This window comes from Bombina bombina, chromosome 1, assembly GCF_027579735.1.
Source record: "Bombina bombina isolate aBomBom1 chromosome 1, aBomBom1.pri, whole genome shotgun sequence".
Taxonomy (NCBI): Eukaryota; Metazoa; Chordata; class Amphibia; order Anura; family Bombinatoridae; genus Bombina; species Bombina bombina.
In genome coordinates this window covers 448,453,681-448,467,484 of record NC_069499.1, presented here as the reverse complement: position 1 = coordinate 448,467,484, position 13,804 = coordinate 448,453,681, and the positions used below count along the sequence as shown (strand labels likewise).

General features: G+C 42.4%; 1 protein-coding gene across 1 annotated transcript in view; it reads left to right on the top strand.

The window, feature by feature from the left end:
• TLK1 (tousled like kinase 1) overlaps window positions 1-13,804 on the top strand; it is a 725,439-nt gene that overhangs the window by 261,976 nt on the left and 449,659 nt on the right. Inside the window, 1 exon segment of the mRNA XM_053698426.1 lies at window positions 8,632-8,703. Coding sequence (XP_053554401.1) covers window positions 8,632-8,703 — 72 coding nt within the window.

Genomic DNA, 13,804 nt, shown 5'->3' with positions numbered 1-13,804 from the left:
AATGGGAGTGATTCATCCTGTTCCATTAGGAGAACAAGGGATGGGGTTCTACTCCAATCTGTTCATAGTTCCCAAAAAAGAGGGAACGTTCAGACCAATCTTAGATCTCAAGATCTTAAACAAGTTTCTCAAGGTTCCATCGTTCAAAATGGAAACCATTCGAACAATTCTTCCTTCCATCCAGGAAGGTCAATTCATGACCACAGTGGATTTAAAGGATGCGTATCTACATATTCCTATCCACAAGGAACATCATCGGTTCCTAAGGTTCGCATTCCTGGACAAGCATTACCAGTTCGTGGCGCTTCCTTTCGGATTAGCCACTGCTCCAAGGATTTTCACAAAGGTACTAGGGTCCCTTCTAGCGGTGCTAAGACCAAGGGGCATTGCAGTAGTACCTTACTTGGACGACATTCTGATTCAAGCGTCGTCCCTTCCTCAAGCAAAGGCTCACACGGACATAGTCCTGGCCTTTCTCAGATCTCACGGATGGAAAGTGAACGTGGAAAAGAGTTCTCTATCTCCGTCGACAAGGGTTCCCTTCTTGGGAACAATAATAGACTCCTTAGAAATGAGGATTTTTCTGACAGAGGCCAGAAAAACAAAACTTCTAAACTCTTGTCAAACACTTCATTCCGTTCCTCTTCCTTCCATAGCGCAGTGCATGGAAGTAATAGGTTTGATGGTAGCGGCAATGGACATAGTTCCTTTTGCGCGCATTCATCTAAGACCATTACAACTGTGCATGCTCAGTCAGTGGAATGGGGACTATACAGACTTGTCTCCGAAGATACAAGTAAATCAGAGGACCAGAGACTCACTCCGTTGGTGGCTGTCCCTGGACAACCTGTCACAAGGGATGACCTTCCGCAGACCAGAGTGGGTCATTGTCACGACCGACGCCAGTCTGATGGGCTGGGGCGCGGTCTGGGGATCCCTGAAAGCTCAGGGTCTTTGGTCTCGGGAAGAATCTCTTCTACCGATAAATATTCTGGAACTGAGAGCGATATTCAATGCTCTCAAGGCTTGGCCTCAGCTAGCAAAGGCCAAGTTCATACGGTTTCAATCAGACAACATGACGACTGTTGCGTACATCAACCATCAGGGGGGAACAAGGAGTTCCCTGGCGATGGAAGAAGTGACCAAAATCATTCAATGGGCGGAGACTCACTCCTGCCACCTGTCTGCAATCCACATCCCAGGAGTGGAAAATTGGGAAGCGGATTTTCTGAGTCGTCAGACATTACATCCGGGGGAGTGGGAACTCCATCCGGAAATCTTTGCCCAAATTACTCAACTGTGGGGCATTCCAGACATGGATCTGATGGCCTCTCGTCAGAACTTCAAGGTTCCTTGCTACGGGTCCAGATCCAGGGATCCCAAGGCGACTCTAGTAGATGCACTAGTAGCACCTTGGACCTTCAAACTAGCTTATGTATTCCCGCCGTTTCCTCTCATCCCCAGGCTGGTAGCCAGGATCAATCAGGAGAGGGCGTCGGTGATCTTGATAGCTCCTGCGTGGCCACGCAGGACTTGGTATGCAGATCTGGTGAATATGTCATCGGCTCCACCATGGAAGCTACCTTTGAGACGAGACCTTCTTGTTCAAGGTCCGTTCGAACATCCGAATCTGGTCTCACTCCAGCTGACTGCTTGGAGATTGAACGCTTGATCTTATCAAAACGAGGGTTCTCAGATTCTGTTATTGATACTCTTGTTCAGGCCAGAAAGCCTGTAACTAGAAAAATTTTCCACAAAATATGGAAAAAATATATCTGTTGGTGTGAATCTAAAGGATTCCCTTGGGACAAGGTAAAGATTCCTAAGATTCTATCCTTTCTTCAAGAAGGATTGGAGAAAGGATTATCTGCAAGTTCCTTGAAGGGACAGATTTCTGCCTTGTCTGTGTTACTTCACAAAAAACTGGCAGCTGTGCCAGATGTTCAAGCCTTTGTTCAGGCTCTGGTTAGAATCAAGCCTGTTTACAAACCTTTGACTCCTCCTTGGAGTCTCAACTTAGTTCTTTCAGTTCTTCAGGGGGTTCCGTTTGAACCCTTACATTCCGTTGATATTAAGTTATTATCTTGGAAAGTTTTGTTTTTGGTTGCAATTTCTTCTGCTAGAAGAGTTTCAGAATTATCTGCTCTGCAGTGTTCTCCTCCTTATCTGGTGTTCCATGCAGATAAAGTGGTTTTACGTACTAAACCTGGTTTTCTTCCAAAAGTTGTTTCTAACAAAAACATTAACCAGGAGATAGTCGTGCCTTCTTTGTGTCCGAAACCAGTTTCGAAGAAGGAACGTTTGTTGCACAATTTGGATGTTGTTCGCGCTCTAAAATTCTATTTAGATGCTACAAAGGATTTTAGACAAACATCTTCCTTGTTTGTTGTTTATTCTGGTAAAAGGAGAGGTCAAAAAGCAACTTCTACCTCTCTCTCTTTTTGGATTAAAAGCATCATCAGATTGGCTTACGAGACTGCCGGACGGCAGCCTCCTGAAAGAATCACAGCTCATTCCACTAGGGCTGTGGCTTCCACATGGGCCTTCAAGAACGAGGCTTCTGTTGATCAGATATGTAGGGCAGCGACTTGGTCTTCACTGCACACTTTTACCAAATTTTACAAGTTTGATACGTTTGCTTCTTCTGAGGCTATTTTTGGGAGAAAGGTTTTGCAAGCCGTGGTGCCTTCCATTTAGGTGACCTGATTTGCTCCCTCCCTTCATCCGTGTCCTAAAGCTTTGGTATTGGTTCCCACAAGTAAGGATGACGCCGTGGACCGGACACACCTATGTTGGAGAAAACAGAATTTATGTTTACCTGATAAATTACTTTCTCCAACGGTGTGTCCGGTCCACGGCCCGCCCTGGTTTTTTAATCAGGTCTGATAATTTATTTTCTTTAACTACAGTCACCACGGTATCATATGGTTTCTCCTATGCAAATATTCCTCCTTAACGTCGGTCGAATGACTGGGGTAGGCGGAGCCTAGGAGGGATCATGTGACCAGCTTTGCTGGGCTCTTTGCCATTTCCTGTTGGGGAAGAGAATATCCCACAAGTAAGGATGACGCCGTGGACCGGACACACCGTTGGAGAAAGTAATTTATCAGGTAAACATAAATTCTGTTTTTTTCCCCCAACTGAGGTTACTGCGCGTTTTCGCATGGCCATCTCTGGCTTTAGCGAGCTTGCCTCTTCCGCCTACGAAGTGAAGGGTTAATCCGTGCTCTTCTTCTCATGGGCCGTTGTGTAAAATGACGATTGTGCCACATCTGCCATCTGGGTAGAACCTCCGGGGTCAGAATCGCTTGAATTGATTCCTCCGACTGAGGAGGATTTGACTTTTAGCCTTAGAGTGGCACGCCTACTTTTACTCCCCAGAGAGATTTTGGCAATGTTAGAGGTTCTCAGTCCTGATCTGTCAGGTGGATCTCAGTCCTCTATATCAGATAACGATCTTGATTAGATGAGTGGAAAGGGTTGGATCCTCTCCTTGATAGTCTATGTATATAGTATAGAATCTCAGTCCTGAGCTCAATGGGGGGGTTTGCGTTATACACAGACATGACCTTTTCGGTTTGCTCACCCTTTTGCAGTCCTTTTGGTGCGTTAACCTTTTTTCTTTTCTATTCCGTCTCGGATAGTTTGTTTTTTTAGCGCTCTGGGTTCTTGTGGAAACTCTTTTGGAGTTTCGTTTCTTGGATTATTCTATGGTTATATCGACTTTGATGGCTGAGATGGATGTCTTCCTATGGAAGTTTCTAGATCTCTGGTCGGGGTGATGTTCCCTCGATTTTATAGATATGAAAGTGTAAGCCTCAGTGTGTGGCTTCTCTATTTGTTTCTTTTCAGTCCTAGCACAGCTGGACCTTATTTTTTGTTTTTTTGTTTATGTTCTTATGGCAGACGTGTCTTACCCTTGACTGGCAGGACCGGTTTTGGGTAATAGTTCAGTCTGTCATTCCCTTCCAATAGAGAGGAATCTTTTCCTAATATTCTAGTCCGGGCAGAGAGGGCCCTCTTATACCAAGGGACAGGCAGGACCTGTCTTGGGTACTTCTGGAGGATTTTTGAAATGTTGTCCCAGTACTCTTCGCAGTGTCATACACTGTGGGTGAATGGCCCAATTATGAGAGGGGTTTTCTTGTCCTTCTGGGTCGATGATCTTTAAGCAGAGCTTATTTGATCTTTGTTCAGAGAGAATTCTCGTTTTTTCTCTACCTGGGGTTAGGCTCCTAATACAGTCCAGTGTAGTCTGGTAGTTTTCTCTCTGGTTGGACATCTCAAAGGCTGATGTCTGAATCCGGCGACTGTCGCTTGATGATCATTTAAATCATGCTTATTAAGTAGGTCTGGTTCTTAGGGACCGTTTTTCTTTGGACCTCGGTCCTCAGTTTTGGGATCTGGGGTTTAATGAGGCAGTAACCTATTTCTTGGTGTTTGTGGTGGCTCCCGAGTCTTCGTGCCTGCTGGTCCTATCCTTAGAAGTGGACCTAGACCTGAGTTCTGGTGTTGACGCCAGGTTGGATCCTTTGGATGCAGTTTAACTTTCAGACAAGAAGACTCTTTGCTTTAGAGCTTACGAGGTTAAATCTTCATCGGGTTCCACCCTACAATTCACTTTCAGGCCTTAGTTGGCGCTGGGTGACTCTAGCTCAGGCCGAGCCTTCGACATGATTTGTTTTTTTTGAGTTTGTCTTGTGGCTTTCCGGTTGGGGACTTGCTCCCCAGTGTTCCGTCCAGCTCTCCCGGTGTTGGGGACCTTTATCCTAGTCCCCCTGGGGCGTTTTTGTCTTGGTCTTCCCTGTCAGCAGGGAGAGAGTGATTTTTGAGGCATGTGAAACAGGAAAGTTCTGTTTAGCTCAGTAAGTAGCACACTGAACTAGGGACCAGGAGATATGGGTTCAGATCCCACACAGGATCTCTGTGCAGCAATCACACACTTGGCTGTCGTGGTGATTTAAAGTTTCCTTCCAATCATCTCTGGGGGTTTTTTCAGTCTAGCATTTGGCTCTGAGGTCGGGTCTTCTGGATCCATGCCAGTAAGGGACCTCTGGTTGAGTGCGTTTTTCTGAGTTCCTCTTTGCGTAGACGGGAGGATCTCGAAAATGGTGGTTGGCGAAGGCCCACTACAGTTCTTGTCAGCAATCCATTCTCTGAGCGTGCTCTTTCGGAACGGATGTTCCTTAAGCTCATCCGTTTGATCTGACTATCCAGAAGTTTTGGTCCGCAGGACTAAGGGGCCAAAGGGATTATTTCCAGGCCTAGCAAGCTGTAGGCTTGGAGGTTTGTATCCTGCTGTCGCAGTTTCTTCATTCTGAGGAGGTCCATTTTAACCTTCTTTTCGACCATGTCTCTCTTTTTCGAGGACGGCTTGATCCTTCTGGAATGGACGTCTGTGAGACTGTTGCTCCGTTTTTTGTCTGTGGATTTGTATTCACGGTTTAGAGGCTTCGCGGTCATGAGAGTTCCCTTGTTGCAGGGATCTTCCGGGTGAGGGTCTCTTTACGTCTTGGGACTTTTTCTTCAGGGTTGAATTGAGAAGGGTCGCTTGTACCTAGCCGAGAGAAGGTTTCTTTTCGGAAGGTTTCGGTCTTATCCTTCTGCTAGTACCTGGTTCCTCATCACCTGTTTTAGGTAGGGAGGACTCCCTCCTTTTTTGTGCGGGAGGAAATAGCTTGTCAGGTTTCTCTTAGGGATCCTGGAGTTCTCTTCTACCTTCTAAAATGGACTGGTGAAGTGCTTGTCTGGTTAGTCCTTTTCAAAGGGGCAGCTTGCCAGGATAGCCTGTTGGTTTAGTTGCCTGGCATGTGGAGGTTGCAGATGGATACTAGCTGTGGTTCCTTTCTCTAGTATGCTCTTTTGCAAGCCATTTTTTTGCTATCTGTGCTCCAGTTCCAGAGATTGATGGATCTCCAGGTATGCAGTTTTTTTGCTAGGGCACAGCCTGCGGCAGGGACAAGTCCATTCCTTGCCCTTTTGGAGTTGGATCTTCCTTCAGGAGTTACATCGGTTTTCTTTTGTACCTGTGAAGGGGTTGGTCCTTGAATCTTCCAAGGATCTATTTTGTCTGTAGATTGTTTCTCTACATGTCATAGGTTACGGTGTTGCAATTTGCAACCCGTTCTCCTTTATGGTGGTCTTTCCTTTAATACGGCTATCCGTGTTTTTTCTCCTAAGATGGTTGTATCCATTGTCCAATGGGAAGAGGTTCTGTCAAACTTCATCAGAGTAGTCTGTTTTCCCTTTGTTATTCATATTTGGGGAGTGTAAGGTTTTGGAACCTGATTATCTTCATCTTTAGTGGAGGAGTGTTTCCGCTGGCTCTAGGAGACAGCAGGACACGAGCCTCCTCAGAGGTTTATGGCTCTGTTCAAGTGCAGTGAAATCTTTGGGTATCTGATATGAGATCCTATGGTTTTGGTTGTTGGGCGGCTGCTTGGTCCTCCTAACATTCTTATTTTACTTTTGTTGTTGCTTCTTTCTAGGAAGCATTCAAGGGTTTGAGTTTTCTTGCAGGCTGTGGTGCCCTCAGGTTGGGCCGCTTCCTATTTGTACCCTCCCGTTAGCATTCTGTGTCCTCTGTAGCTTGGGTATAATTTTCCCACAAGTAATGAATGCAACTGTGGACTCTCCCTGTATTTAGAAGGAAAACATAAATTATGACTTACCAGATAATTTCCTTTCGATACAGGGAGAGTCCACAGCTCCTGCCCGTGCACTCTGGTAGACCCTAAATTTTAAGTTGTTTTTTCTTCTGGCACCTTTTTCACCCTGATATTTCTCCTACTGTTCTTTGTTCCCTCGGCAGAATGACTGGGGGATGAGGGAAGTGGGGGAGGTATTTAAGCATTTGGCAGTGGTATCTTTGCCTTCTCCTAGTAGCCAGGTTCTGTATTTCCACAAGTAATGAATGCAGCTGTGGACTCTCCCTGTATCAAAGGAAAGGAAATGATCTGATAAGTCTTTATGTTTTTTCATTGTTCTCTCTAAATAATGGTCTCATTGTGTAAACAATGAGAAATAAGATAAGGTGGGTTAGAAATAACAAAGAAAAGATAAGGAGGGTTTTTGAGAACATTTAGATAATCTGTGGTCTTTGCTCGCTACAAGCTTAGCCCATTTGATTGGGCTGTGGTTTCAGGTAGCAGAAATAACTTTCATGTACAAATTTATACCTAAAGGAGCAATGTTTTAAACTCTGCAGGTGGTTAAACAAGTTATTTGTAAACACATTAAGGGAAATACAATTTTATAGTACACTATCCTTTTTTAAGATTCCGATCCCCATGGTTTACTTTGCTAAAACCACTCATTATACTTAAGACTTATGAACTTAAAGCGCTCTATATTTAATGACAATGGAAGGAAAGCTCCCCAAACAAATTTAATACTATTGTGTTAAAAAAAATGAATTAAAAAAAAAGCACTAATTTTGAAGTTGAATCAGCACCTAATACACAACCATGGTGCCAACCTCAGAGCATATCAAACTTACTATAAAAAGTGCATATGTACCAGGAGGTATTTTTGTATTTTCAGAGATTGCCAATAGAGGCATGTAAAATATGTGGATAATGAAGTTTAAAAATAAAGGCCATCTTGTAATTTTTTTATGAGGGCGCCTCATAGCGTATCACAGCTTCACCATCAGATTGCAGAGTGTATGAGAAAAATTATACTCACAATCTTCTTTCATCAAACAAGGAGAATACAGACAGGCTCTCTCCATGGACTCAGGATACTTCCAGCGTTCCAATTGCCAACAATTGAGAAATAAAGCTTTCAATTCTGCTTAGATAAGATTATGACTTTAAATTAAAAGACCACTATAGTCAGATAAAATCAAATCACAATTGTATTAAAACACTGCAACGCCTTTCTCTGCCTTATACACCTGGCCGTTTCATTAGGCAGTATAACAAACACACACAGAGCAGAAGCTTATAAACCTAAACGTTCAATTAACCAACAGCTAACACTAATTGTCTAAAATGTTAACCCTTAAAAGCTTATAAATATCCTTGGAATAAACAATATAACTTGTCTACACATTTAAACAAACAGTTAAATAGAGACAATTTCATTAACTGATGTTAATAAAGTGATAAGTCATTGTCAACTGATCACATGATCAAAAGATTTCATGAATGAATGGGAGTGGTCTCCATCATTATGTGTTCAATGAGATTGTGGATCTTTGGGGTTTCCTAGAGAGAGATCATAGAACAGAAAACTACCCAATTACTTTGCGAGGTCCAGGGATCCTATTCTAGCATCAGATGTTGTTTCACATAGAAAACAGTAATCTGGTACCAGTGTTTTTTTTTGTTTTTTTTTCTTTTTTCTTAAACATGGTGCAGTGTTCTCCCCAGGAACTTTTTAGCACCACCTGGCTGATTTTACTGACTATGTTTATTTTTATTGCACAAGTTATTATTAAATACATTTGTTAAATTATGCAATTCATTTGTGCTTTGGATAAAATTATATAATATTAGAAAATATTACACTGCTCCTACCCCACTGGCAAAATTTTCTGTGGAGAACACGTTGGTGTAAGGTAATATTTAGATGTGCATGTATATATTTTTTGATTTTGATATATATTTATATTTTTTTATAATACAGGCCTCAACAAACAATGAAAGCTCAAACCACAGTTTTGGAAGCCTGGGTTCGTTAAGTGACAAAGAATCAGAGGTATATTTTTAATTACTTATTTTGAATTACTTATTTTATTAACTCTAGCATTTATTTATTAGAAACCGTATGTATTGACTTAATACATGTTACTAAATATTGTGACTAGTGTTAAATTCAGAGACAAAGGGGGCCAAGGACTTAGCTTTGAAGGCAGATACCGCATTGTGATAACGCTGTTCAAAAGTTGCATATGGTTACATTATTTTACATGAAGTTGTATTAACCTCTACACTGAATATGTATTACCTAGGGCTGCAACTAACTATTATTTTCATAATCGATTAATCGGCCGATTATTTTTTCGAATAATCGAATAAAAAAAAGAATCAATAATTGTTTCCTATACTTTAATAATAATTCACATACTGAGTGCTACAAATATAAACTTTAGACTAAAACTTTACATTAACACAAATGTTTGTCCAATTTTTAAGCAGCAGAGCACAGTTTTAAAATTAAACAAAACAAACCCAAAAACTTTTTGAAAAAAGGTAGAACTAGAAATATGTAGACTATCACTGTTTCTAACATTCTGTTATTTACTGTTTCAGAAACTTTGCATTGAAATGCAAAAATCTCAATATGTCCACATGCTTTTGGCTAAGGCTGGTTCTCTGTTTGCAGGTATATTTCCTGCAACAGAGAAGAGGCACTCGGATGGTGTTGAGGTACTTGAGATGCATAAAGTAGGGTTTTACCAATTTCACCAAAGTGGGATATTCACCAATGCAAACTGTTTTCCACCTTGGCAAGGGGCCTCTCAATAAAGTAACCCTTGACTTCATTCTAACATATAAAATATCTTTAATATCTATATGCAATGGTAAATAACCAGCTATAAGGTTAGTGGAAAATATCTAATCCACTTTAAAAATAACAGATATATACTTATATGTACCAGATTCAACCTTTATAAGAATTTATTAAAAATATCAAAAAAACATAAAAACAAATCAAAAGCGCTAAGGACTATATATCAATAACAGGACAAAGCCTTACACATTTATTTATACAGTACATATAATCAGCAATAGCAAGCAGTACGCTAATAATTGTGCAAACAGATAATAGTGCACATCAATTCAAATAACTCCCATCAATCTAGGGGCTAGGTTAAAAGCATAGTTCCAAATCACCTGATTTAATATAACAATCCAAATGATGACTATTCTATCTGGGTTGCACATAAGCCAGGGGTAGTTATAAACTTATACTGTTCTGAAAAAGTGAAGAGTAAACATCTGTAGATGTCCTTTGGGTTAAGGACATAACCATAAAACACAATACCATGTGCAGGAGTTTATTGGAGTGAAGCAGCTGGTGTTGTGCACAGACCAACTAATTGCAAACCAACTAATCGATTATGAGATTAGTTGACGACTATTTCTCCAACATAGGTGTGTCCGGTCCACGGCGTCATCCTTACTTGTGGGATATTCTCTTCCCCAACAGGAAATGGCAAAGAGCCCAGCAAAGCTGGTCACATGATCCCTCCTAGGCTCCGCCTACCCCAGTCATTCTCTTTGCCGTTGTACAGGCAACATCTCCACGGAGATGGCTTAGAGTTTTTTAGTGTTTAACTGTAGTTTTTATTATTCAATCAAGAGTTTGTTATTTTGAAATAGTGCTGGTATGTACTATTTACTCAGAAACAGAAAAGAGATGAAGATTTCTGTTTGTATGAGGAAAATGATTTTAGCAACCGTCACTAAAATCCATGGCTGTTCCACACAGGACTGTTGAGAGCAATTAACTTCAGTTGGGGGAACAGTGTGCAGTCTCTTGCTGCTTGAGGTATGACACATTCTAACAAGACGATGTAATGCTGGAAGCTGTCATTTTCCCTATGGGATCCGGTAAGCCATGTTTATTACGATCGTAAATAAGGGCTTCACAAGGGCTTATTAAGACTGTAGACTTTTTCTGGGCTAAATCGATTCATTATTAACACATATTTAGCCTTGAGGAATCATTTTATCTGGGTATTTTGATATAATAATATCGGCAGGCACTGTATTAGACACCTTATTCTTTAGGGGCTTTCCCAAAGCATAAGCAGAGCCTCATTTTCGCGCCGGTGTTGCGCACTTGTTTTTGAGAGGCATGGCATGCAGTCGCATGTGAGAGGAGCTCTGATACTTAGAAAAGACTTTCTGAAGGCGTCATTTGGTATCGTATTCCCCTTTGGGCTTGGTTGGGTCTCAGCAAAGCAGATACCAGGGACTGTAAAGGGGTTAAAGTTCAAAACGGCTCCGGTTCCGTTATTTTAAGGGTTAAAGCTTCCAAATTTGGTGTGCAATACTTTTAAGGCTTTAAGACACTGTGGTGAAAATTTTGTGAATTTTGAACAATTCCTTCATGTTTTTTCGCAATTGCAGTAATAAAGTGTGTTCAGGTTAAAATTTAAAGTGACAGTAACGGTTTTATTTTAAAACGTTTTTTGTACTTTGTTATCATGTTTATGCCTGTTTAACATGTCTGAACTACCAGATAGACTGTGTTCTGAATGTGGGAAAACCAGAATTCCTATTCATTTAAATAAATGTGATTTATGTGATAATGACAATGATGCCCAAGATGATTCCTCAAGTGAGGGGAGTAAGCATGGTACTGCATCATTCCCTCCTTCGTCTACACGAGTCTTGCCCACTCAGGAGGCCCCTAGTACATCTAGCGCACCAATACTCCTTACTATGCAACAATTAACGGCTGTAATGGATAATTCTGTCAAAAACATTTTAGCCAAAATGAACACTTATCAGCGTAAGCGCGGCTGCTCTGTTTTAGATACTGAAGAGCATGACGACACTGATAATAATATTTCTGAAGGGCCCCTAACCCAGTCTGATGGGGCCAGGGAGGTTTTGTCTGAGGGAGAAATTACTGATTCAGGGAACATTTCTCAACAGGCTGAACCTGATGTGATTGCATTTAAATTTAAGTTGGAACATCTCCGCATTCTGCTTAAGGAGGTATTATCCACTCTGGATGATTGTGACAAGTTGGTCATCCCAGAGAAACTATGTAAAATGGACAAGTTCCTAGAGGTGCCGGGGCTCCCAGAAGCTTTTCCTATACCCAAGCGGGTGGCGGACATTGTTAATAAAGAATGGGAAAGGCCCGGTATTCCTTTCGTCCCTCCCCCCATATTTAAAAAATTGTTTCCTATGGTCGACCCCAGAAAGGACTTATGGCAGACAGTCCCCAAGGTCGAGGGAGCGGTTTCCACTTTAAACAAACGCACCACTATACCCATAGAGGATAGTTGTGCTTTCAAAGATCCTATGGATAAAAAATTAGAAGGTTTGCTTAAAAAGATGTTTGTTCAGCAAGGTTACCTTCTACAACCAATTTCATGCATTGTCCCTGTCGCTACAGCCGCATGTTTCTGGTTCGATGATCTGATAAAGGCGGTCGATAGTGATTCTCCTCCTTTTGAGGAGATTATGGACAGAATCAATGCTCTCAAATTGGCTAATTCTTTCACCCTAGACGCCACTTTGCAATTGGCTAGGTTAGCGGCTAAGAATTCTGGGTTTGCTATTGTGGCGCGCAGAGCGCTTTGGTTGAAATCTTGGTCGGCTGATGCGTCTTCCAAGAACAAGCTACTTAACATTCCTTTCAAGGGGAAAACGCTGTTTGGCCCTGACTTGAAAGAGATTATCTCTGATATCACTGGGGGTAAGGGCCACGCCCTTCCTCAGGATCGGCCTTTCAAGGCAAAAAATAAACCTAATTTTCGTCCCTTTCGTAGAAACTGACCAGCCCAAGGTGCTACGTCCTCTAAGCAAGAGGGTAATACTTCTCAAGCCAAGCCAGCTTGGAGACCAATGCAAGGCTGGAACAAGGGAAAGCAGGCCAAGAAACCTGCCACTGCTACCAAGACAGCATGAAATGTTGGCCCCCGATCCGGGACCGGATCTGGTGGGGGGCAGACTCTCTCTCTTCGCTCAGGCTTGGGCAAGAGATGTTCTGGATCCTTGGGCGCTAGAAATAGTCTCCCAAGGTTATCTTCTGGAATTCAAGGGACTTCCCCCAAGGGGGAGGTTCCACAGGTCTCAGTTGTCTTCAGACCACATAAAAAGACAGGCATTCTTACATTGTGTAGAAGACCTGTTAAAAATGGGAGTGATTCATCCTGTTCCATTAAGAGAACAAGGGATGGGGTTCTACTCCAATCTGTTCATAGTTCCCAAAAAAGAGGGAACGTTCAGACCAATCTTAGATCTCAAGATCTTAAACAAGTTTCTCAAGGTTCCATCGTTCAAGATGGAAACCATTCGAACTATTCTTCCTTCCATCCAGGAAGGTCAATTCATGACCACGGTGGATTTAAAGGATGCGTATCTACATATTCCTATCCACAAGGAACATCATCGGTTCCTAAGGTTCGCATTCCTGGACAAACATTACCAGTTTGTGGCGCTTCCTTTCGGATTAGCCACTGCTCCAAGGATTTTCACAAAGGTACTAGGGTCCCTTCTAGCTGTGCTAAGACCAAGGGGCATTGCTGTAGTACCTTACTTGGACGACATTCTGATTCAAGCGTCGTCCCTTCCTCAAGCAAAGGCTCACACGGACATTGTCCTGGCCTTTCTCAGATCTCACGGATGGAAAGTGAACGTGGAAAAGAGTTCTCTATCCCCGTCAACAAGGGTTCCCTTCTTGGGAACAATAATAGACTCCTTAGAAATGAGGATTTTTCTGACAGAGGCCAGAAAAACAAAACTTCTAGACTCTTGTCGGATACTTCATTCCGTTCCTCTTCCTTCCATAGCTCAGTGCATGGAAGTGATCGGGTTGATGGTAGCGGCAATGGACATAGTTCCTTTTGCGCGCATTCATCTAAGACCATTACAACTGTGCATGCTCAGTCAGTGGAATGGGGACTATACAGACTTGTCTCCGAAGATACAAGTAAATCAGAGGACCAGAGACTCACTCCGTTGGTGGCTGTCCCTGGACAACCTGTCACAAGGGATGACATTCCGCAGACCAGAGTGGGTCATTGTCACGACCGACGCCAGTCTGATGGGCTGGGGCGCGGTCTGGGGATCCCTGAAAGCTCAGGGTCTTTGGTCTCGGGAAGAATCTCTTC